Below are 9830 nucleotides of genomic sequence, written 5' to 3'. Positions count from 1 at the left end.
CTAAAAAGCTAAAAAGCAGCCTTCTACACCCGTCCGAGATCTGAGTAAAACGTTTACGCAACTTTTTAGATTTCGTGCCATATGACGTCAGTCGACATGGCAACTTTTACAGGAACGCAACAAAAAAGCGGTTTTCTACGTAGTGTGTAAGGGCCCTTACCCTGGCCTGTAGTGCATGCAGTCGGTGAGGCTTGAGCCACGTAAAGTCTACGTGGTCTTGGCTTTTTATTTGGCCTCGGGAGCGGAGGTCGATCGAGTCTGGCCTCAGCTCAGTCCATCTGCTGACTCGGAGTCTGCCTGCGCAGTGCAGTGCGGAATGTGCGTATACATGTACCTGGTGCTGATAGATGCGTGTTGCTGCACTCTGTCCGCAGTCCGCACCTATCTCCACGGCCACCCAACACTGAACACGGTAATCACGTCAGTACCTGTCCTTGCACAGATAACTGAGACAGCGCAGTGATCTAGGACGACTGGGATGCTTCCGCAACAAAATGATTATGTGTACAGTCAGTAGTGCCTGGTGTTTGGGTGTTTCCTTGTGACAAGAAAGATAATGAACTGTGATTGTGCAGTGCACGCGTGCCCGCATCACCGCGAGATCTCGAGATCTGATACACACAAGTACAAGTCTGAAAAGACATTCTGACATGTCACAAGACTGCAGGCACGGAGATGACCAATCGCATTGCACCAATGAGGCGATCAAAGCATGCTACAAGAAGTAGGACTGCATATTTTTTTACCCTAGAAGTAGAAGGCATCATAATTATGATGCATTTGCAAATTTCAAAATGGGATTACTGTTATATGGGGGCTTAGAATCTCCCCAAATTTTGTGACTTTTATGTATTTTGTTAATGGCAGTGGGTTGTGTTTTCAAAAATTTAGTACCGTTCCGAAATGCCAGGGGGTAGGTGCTACCTAGAAGTACCGCGCGGCATCACATGACTCCACATACCATAAGCATCAATAAAAGGGAGAATTTGGCTTAGAACCACACGTGAATAACGTGAAAAGGAATACATTTGGGAGCAAGGAGATTGGGGACCATGAAGGTGGTGGTTTGTACATATGGACATGGTAATAATGCACATTTCAAGTGTCGTCATGGTCAATATCGAAATCCCAAATCCTGCCGAAACAGACAAATTTGTTTGTCCTAAGTTTGGAAAGTGATTCACTATGTCATCTGCAGCATAGTACGATATGAAGTGCCAGGGCCGTTTTAATATTCTAGGAACGTCCTTTGAGTTTAGGCCTTGACAGATTATGCTAATATTTTCGTGAAAATTATGCTTTTCGCATTGCTGAAAAATTGCAGAATTATGCTATTTTTATGCTAAAGGTTATCATTATTATGCTGCATTATGCTCACATATGCTGCTAATGTTTATAGGTTCTGTGCAAAATAACAGGGGATTTTTTTGTAGAGGGCGTTGTACTGTAGTAGCAAAAGTTCAACGGGGTCAACGCACCGTTCGACCTAGCTACGACCGTCACTGTTTGTAGTGGACTGGACATGTTCTCAAGGGAGTCGTAAACCTACGGCTTCCTGGTGCATCTACTTGGACTTGTAGAACATGTACAACTGTATGGAATTTGATGCGAACAGGCGGATTATTCCAATTTTATGCGATTCGTATGCAATTTGCCTCGAATCATGCGATTATTCGATTTTTGTAGGAATTATGCGAAATATTATGCTAGCATAATCTGTCAAGGCCTATTTGAGTTTACGTTGGTCTGGCGGAAGCCATGTTCAGTAAGCGCTAGGCACCGGCGGATTATGTCGGCATAATTATTGGCATAATTTGATGGTTGAAAATTTGGAGCATAATTGGCATCCTTTCGGAGGTAGGAGCATAACTGCATGATTGTATCACAGTACTAGTATGTAGGCGTCACAATTGTGTACAATGCACCTGATCAGTGCTGGTGGTCTGCAAAGCAAAGGGTTCGGAGGTCAGGCAGATAGTATTTTCAATGAAAAGCAGGGTGGAAATCATGGAAATACATTTTGTGTGCTCGAACTCGTCTTCTCAAAGTTCTTTCTCACCCTGATACAGTACATGTAGCAGAAGATGCGAGTGAATCAGCCTTTATCAGGTATCCCGGGGCGGACGAGATAGTGATGGGTAGTCCGCAAAACTCCGCGTACATGTACATGTACATTATGCTTGTTACGAAGTCATGACCTCTGGATCTTAGAGCTATGGGTATTGTTATTATTATTATTAGACACAATCTCATAGCATGTGACAAGCATAGCTAATGCAGGGACAGAACCCCCTGAGACAAGCGCGTTGAGCCAGCCACGCAATAGTAAGCTAGGAAAACAAAGCAAATATGAATTAGAGCAGAAAATGAATGGAAAATTACAAAGAAAAACGATTAACCGATTGCTCTAATAATTCAACAAATTGAGGTATAGTTGATGTTCGGTAATGATGGAAGGAGAGCTGGAGCTACGGGAGAGATGAGCTGATTATGAGAATTCGCAGGGTTAGGGTGACAGTCGGTTGGACGAGTATGACGATTACGAAGACAATTGAACATGACAGTTTTCAAAGGTAAGGAAAAATCTTTCAAAGCAAAAGAAGTCAACTAATGAATAGAAGAAGTAATGTTTTCTCTTTTCCAGGTTGATGTCTAGTATGCATGGACACCTTGGTATGGGGATACTCATGTATTTTGTTGTACCTATGGCCACTTGCAAGTACGAAAAAGGCACAATTTTCCGAACTTTGAGGCTCCATAAGCACAACAAAGTGAATATGTATCCCCGCGTCCCAGAGCATAATAATCATGAGGATTTGGCGAGCATAATGCGAGAATCCATAAAAGCATAATTCCATGATTTCGCGGGCATAATCCGCCGGTGCCTAGTAAGCGCAGTGTCGCTGCCGATAAAGCATTTCATTAGATTTTGATAATTTTTGGGCAGGAGGTTGGGGATGAATGCGAGCAGAGTGCCTGGGGCATTGTGCTCGAACAATTAGAAGTGACCGAACACAGGGACACATAGTCATAGTTATATGCTCCAGATGAAGATGAGTGAATACTAATTGCTCCGGCTTCTCGATCAGTCTGATACGGGACCGGAGTCGAGGGAGCAAGCGGATAATGGTGGTGATAAAGCTATGGAGCCATACACATAACAGAACATCAATCTCCAAAACTCGTACAGGATTTCCTTCATGAAGCTAGGTTCTCTGGGTTCTCTGGCAAAGTGGTAGGTAGTGGAAAATGTGTTGCACCAAGCAAGCGCGAACGCGCGCAACCGGTTGTTGCTTCCGAAGTATGCGGGCTTTTCCGAGATATTCACAATTTTGAAAATGGGGCAGATGCATTATTTGCATTTATTTACCCGAATATGATCCATGTCATGATCAAGTGCAAAAGGTAGGAGGAAAAAACAAAAAAATTGGAGAGGACTCCACTTTGAGTGAAGGCAATATCATGGCGTTGGTTTCGCAAATTTACGCAAGAGGCGTCCTCTGTACCCGCAATAATCTGCTGACAGCCCTTCGGTTGGATAGGAATGGACGCCATATACAATGTAATCAAGTAAAATCCCTAAAAATAGTTTCCAGGAACTACTCAGCTACTTGAGGTTTGATCAAGAAGATGGTCTCCGGACACGACGTCGAACGAAAATTATTCATTTGCTATGAGTCGCGATACAACGTTCTCCTTTCGCTCGTAAATGTTTTTATCACAGCAGTCAAAGAATGACCAACCTGGCTGAGAAAAATCCAGCAAGTTGGCCCAGCAGCAGTTGTTAGTTGACATATTGGTACTTCTAGGGTTAAACAAGGTTCAGCATCGGTAGCACAGTGGCTGGGTGGTAAGGAAGAGTGACTGAGATTCACATGGTTGTGGGTTCGAATCCTATCTTGTGTATTTCTGCGTTCTTCAAAAATTTCTTTTTCTAAATTAGAGAGAAAATTTCGATGTCCACGAGGTTCTAAGGAGTCAAATATAAGTAGTCAAAATAATATGTTGTGTATTTGATTAAGCAGTCAAATACGCGATATATTTGACTGCTTTAGGTATCAGGAAAATAAGTGGGGTCGAATACTAAGAAGTCGATAATGGTTATTATTAGGTTTTGAAATACATATTAGCACATAATGAAAGTCTATTTACATCCATATCAGTTGGCGCAACTTCCTTTGAATCATGTTTATTTATCAGAGAAACCATGTCCATGAAGCCTGATTGAAGGCACCACACAGCATTTTGTTCGATGACGCAACTTCAAATCTCGCTCTTGGTTTCAAATAGCGAACCACAGGTCAAAGATTAAAGAATGCAAGTGGAGTATGTTTTTGCATTCTGTAACAAAGTACCAAACAGCAGAAAGGTCACATGATGACTAGAATAGATCGGAAGATCATACATGACGAAAGTTATGAAGCAAGGTATCAGTGATGTGCTGTGTTCGGAAGGAACTCGTACTACATGTATGTTGAAACTAGAGCCTGCCATGATTTCTGCTTCTTTTGGTTTTTATTCAGACGTCTTGGTATATCTTCCCGAACGAAGTTACATTCGTCTACAGCAGCATCTACACCGTGTTGACTTTCGGACTCGGACACGTCTGTCTCAAAGAGGACCTAAATCGACTTAAAGTCAGCACTCTACTCCTCATCCAACCAATCACACTTCTTCTCATCTTCCTGGCTATACGCATTGCACGATCTTACAACTACCTTGGAACTCGATTGGCAAGACTTCAGAGCAACATGAAACTAGTGCGGGTCATGTGGTTTGTTCTTGTCTACAGCTACTTTATGCTCACCTTCACAGCTCTCAGTGTGTTCTGGTGTGTGAAAATCAACGACAGGCAGGTGCTTGCCATGGATGGTTCCGTAGATTGCTATGTGTCACCGCATCTAGGCTATGTCCTGGCAGCAGTCGCAATCCTGGCCATAGTTATCCTCCCACCGCCATTGCTATTACTCATTCGACGAACACATGGTCATATCATGTTGAAGGGTTTCGTGGACGAGGCGTGCTGCATGTACACTGATGAGTGCCGCTGGTGGTCAGCTGTGAACCTGTTGAGGCGTATTGCCATTGGCCTGCTTGGATCACTACCGTTTTCGAGCGCGGTGTCCAGACTGTTGGTGACATCTGGATTCCTTCTGCTACTTCTGATTGTGTATAGCACAGTTCGGTACGTACATTTCTTTCTTTTTTGATCCTTGTTACGAGGCTAATGTTGAACTGTTGCTGCTTGGGTGTCGAGCACACCGCTTAGTGGCAGGGTATCACTGGCCATAAGCGAGGGTTCTTGGTTCGAGTCAAGTTTTTCTTCAGAGTGTTTCACATTTCCAACTTTACCCTTAAACTAATGAATATTTTGCACAACCTTTAACCATGAATGTATAGTGAAGAATGGTAGCGGTGATGAAATCCGACCAGATTACTCGACCATGGGTCTCTGTGACATTACTAGCTGGGTGCAATAAGAGGAAAATATTAAAGCCAGAAGATGTGGAGATGTAAAATTGAGGAAGAGAAGGGCAAACAGCCAAGTTTGGTGACTGGCCAACCTTGTGCCTAGGCCAAATAGTGCAAGAGGTGAAATGTGTAGAAGTAAATTTATTTTCCCAAGTTGAAATATTGGCCTGGTCATAAGTCTCCTTACACTTGTAAATCCATTCTTGAAACTTGACAATGCCATGATTAGTTAGTGGGGTTTTCTCAACCTGATACTGTACCCTCCGCGAGTGTGGAGTGGACGATTGACCCTGCTTGATGGCCATTACGTGTTCGTGTTATGGCTATGTTTGGGTTCACCCGCAACTGGTGCTTGTCATTCCTTGTCGCAACCAAACAAGTGTCTGCATGCAATTATGTAGATGAGCTAGACGATGGCCCAGACCAAGCGGATTTTATCATCCTCCTGCTGCATGACATCATAATTTCAGTTTGTGTGGTCTTCCTGCTTCCTTGTTCAGGCCTCTTCGGAAGGGTGATTTTGCGGGTGTTGGCTACAACACATGGGAGTCGTTCATGCTCTGTATTTCCATCTGTATCTCGGTACTCTACAGTGTCATGTACGAGTCGCAGATGACCGAAAACTATGTGTTATGGGTCAGTGGGGCACTCTTCCTTACGCCCACTGCGTTGGTGCTAACAGCACTCCTCTGTCGACAATGCCTAGCCAAGGAGGGAGGCTACGGAAGATTCAGGACTCTCTCCGTTCGCCGCATGTTGCGGCGTCGGCAAGAGGGACGTAGACGGGAGAGAAACGAATCACATCTGGACGAAACAGCCTTGGCTAACTTGATAGGCGACATCAGAGACCCACTCTTAGTTGATAACATACGTGATCAAGAAGAGGGTCGTCTCAAAATTATGTTGTGTGACCATGCACCTGATAGATCTTCAACAACACGAAAAACTGTATTTGCTGTAAATTAGCCTCTACTTTTGTCATAGTAGTAAGCACTCCCCTAATATGGTCTCTCAACGCTCACATGACTATCTCCATGCAGAATTAACATACACGTTCAAGCACATCTTTCGCCAGCTTCAAAAGAAATGCAGGAAAGGCCTAGATACGCATTCTTGGTACTAAGACACTAATAACTATGAAGAGCGGAATGGAGGAGTATTTGGTCTTCTGTACTAACATTGAATGACAACATGTTGCCATGTGGCTCTCCTAAATTTGTATGCGTATTGCAACACACATTCTGTATTGGATTACTTCAAGCTTCAGGCAATCGCCTATTCGCTATTTGTCCTGGTATCCGTAGCGGATCCTTTCTTTTCACGAAACGAATAATTGAATATACTCAATGCTACGATCATGCCTTTTTTGCTTGCGCGGCTCTCCCGATCTTTATTACCACCCAGATGTGATTGGGAAGAACAATCTTCCATATTGGCGGTGGCCACAGAAAGATAGGCATTTAGAATTTTACATTTTTTTCTTCTTTTGGTGTTTCAATGTTTTTTTTCTTTTCATTTTACATGTACATGTTCGTACCAGCCTCTTTTTCTTACTCCCTCCTCCGTATCGTCATTCTCATGGCGTTGACTCATTTCTTTGGTTGGGGGAACAGAATCCCATGCTGTGTAAAACATTGAATTGTACACCATATTCAAGAATTATGTTTTCACTCCTGAGTTCCTCATGAACTAGACAAGTTCATTGATTTACACTGGGAATCTAAAAATCTGTGGCGAGTGTTCTGCATGCCAGCATGAGTGACTGCAGGATAGCCGCTACGCTACCGTATGTTTAGGCCACACTGGATCTTGGAGAACTGTACCGTCTGCATCATGTGATCGCCAACACGAGCTAGATATGCGTTCTTGTCCAGTATACTACAATGAGAAAACCAATCATTTATTCAAAAACGGGGGGATCTACCATCACCGTCCCCATTTGCGTCTTAGACGCGGCATTGTGGAAACTTCATCTCAGAACCTCCACGCATGGGCCTTTTTTAAAATTATGTGATATATCTCCTGATGTACGTATCGTCTATGGCCGTTATGTTGGTGGTGGTAGTCAAGATAGACGATGATCAGTAGGTCACAGTAGAGCCATTCTAAGATTGATGCAAGAGTCAGACAACTAGTCGTAGTCTAATTCTGTCAAGGCTCTCTTCAGGGTCAGAGGCAATTCCACTAGTTAAGTGTATTGATCTGTGATGACTCTTTAAATTAAAGGTAGATAAACGGAATGGTCTTCTTCAAATGAAGTGCCAGGGCAAGCGTGAAGGAATGATTCCTAATCTGGACATGGTGTATGTATAGCTTGACTTCCATACAATAATCACTTAGAGTAGCCATTACGTTCCACAACATTAGTGGCATTGAAGCAAGAGAAAGTTGCATTTAGTGAGTTGTCAGGATGTTTGTTAGCATCTCCAGCGCTCATATTTTCTTAGATACCCAAAGAATAAATTCGACAGCAAAGTTTTAAACCAGCATTAGCTAACCGCTGTCATGAGATACGTCTCTCACCCCGTCCATCTCCCTCTTTCATTTGTCTTTCTCTCATTCTCCTCTCTCTCTCTCTCTCTCTCTCTCTCTCTCTCTCTCTCTCTCTCTCTCTCTCTCTCTCTCTCTCTCTCTCTCTCTCTCTCTCTCTCTCTCTCTCTCTCTCTCTCTCTCTCTCTCTCTCTCGCTGTCTCTCTCTCTATAGTTCAAGAAACATCCTTCCTTGACGTGACATATGGCTGTCGTGTGTGTTCACTGACAATTCCGATATGAAAACACATGTACAGTAAAAACCTGGTTTAAGCGAACACCCCACGGCACAAGCAGAAGAGGTCGTTAAAGCCAGGGTATCTTTAGAACCAGGTCGCACAGTGTCTGTGTAGAACTGTCTGTGCATGGAAGAACGGTCGGTAAGATCAGGTGGTCGCTAAACCCAGAGGTCGCTTGCACCTGGTTTTACCGTGTAAATATAATAATATCAGGAAAGATATTACACTTGCAAAGCGAAATAAATATTATTTTCGATAATTTGTGTGAAAAGAGTATCCATGTACTGTAAATAACAGGGGCTTTTGAACGTTTTGATGACCATTTTTGCTGCTTGCCATTTGCTCATGCGTCCACGAACTCAGCCCCAAGGCGATGGGGGTGCGCCTGCTTTACGGCTTGTTGACAGGGTAGGTGAGCATGGAGGTAATTTCGGTGGATTCTGAGAGAGATACTCCGTAGCGGCAGAAGCAGGAACTGGAAGTTGCTGGGAGACTCTGCTCATATTACGCTGCGATGAGGTGGAGACGCCAAGGGTCGGGTCAGCTCTCAGCCTGCCATCCGTACGAGGCCTGGGAACCAGGTAGGGATCTGATTCGGTTGTGCTCTGCTGAGGACCGGGTAAAGACTTACGGCGCAAAGCCATAGCGTTTGGCCGCGCCGGTAGAGATCGTCTTCCGTGTTCGATATGTGTTGAATGGCTATTATCTCTCGTGGTGTGTAGCTGCTCGTACTCTTCCCAGAGTATCAGTGATTGACCATGACTAGGCACTGGCGAAGGTGGCGGAAGAGATAGTCTCGCTGTTGTTTCAGTGCAAACTCTTATCTACTCTTGCAAAGGCCATTCGTGCACTGTGCAATACCGAACGGGTAATCGACGAATGATTCATAAGCCTGCGTCTCTTTGAGCGTGATGTTTGAACTTTGAAGTGTTACTCTCTGTTGCAAACACCACATCTTCATCAGCAGAATCCCAATTAAGAGGATTCTTTTCTGAGTCGAGACACTTCCGGTGACGAATGGTTTGTTCATGACCATTGAATCTTGAAATCCAATTATTATGTACATGTTCAGAGGCTATACAAAGCACAACAGTATTCGCAAACAACAGTTTCTTCTCCGCCTTCATCACTTACCGGTACATAAGGTACCAGCTTTTCTGTATCTGATCTTTGTGTTATCACTTGTGCATTGTGTGAAGGGGATTTGATCGAGGTCAATCACCAATATTTGTTTCATATGAGTTGAGTACGGTTTCCTGAATGCACACACTGCCCTTTGGGAGAATCTGGATAACATCTGTTGTGAAGCTGGTCATAATATTATAATAAGGGTCATGCGTCAGTGAATCTACTCTGTGCAAAGCATGAGCTTTAAGATGCGAGGCTTTACTACTCTGTATGTATTGCAGGAAGTAATTAGTTGGGTCATCCAAGCTTGAAGCGGGCGGTCACACCCATTTCCCGCTGATATTGACATACATGTACGTCATCCTGTCATGTATTTGCAATCAGAGATACACACCCTGCACCATCAACGTCAGAACGTGCGGAAGCTTGCTACGGCGCAGACGAAGGAGCAGATCCGCAAGA

The 9830-nt window shown here is 43.9% G+C and overlaps 1 protein-coding gene across 1 annotated transcript; it reads left to right on the top strand.

Moving 5' to 3' along the window:
* Positions 1-4512: 4512 nt before the first annotated feature.
* LOC135820105 (uncharacterized) lies at positions 4513-6438 on the top strand. Its single transcript, XM_065333414.1, has 2 exons — positions 4513-5185; positions 5973-6438. The coding sequence occupies exons 1-2, from the start codon at positions 4752-4754 to the stop codon at positions 6436-6438; spliced, it is 900 nt and encodes a 299-aa protein (XP_065189486.1). The 5' UTR covers positions 4513-4751.
* Positions 6439-9830: the final 3392 nt, after the last annotated feature.

This window comes from Sycon ciliatum, chromosome 6 (genome assembly GCF_964019385.1).
Source record: "Sycon ciliatum chromosome 6, ocSycCili1.1, whole genome shotgun sequence".
NCBI lineage: Eukaryota > Metazoa > Porifera > Calcarea > Leucosolenida > Sycettidae > Sycon > Sycon ciliatum.
This window is presented reverse-complemented; position numbering and strand designations above follow the sequence as displayed.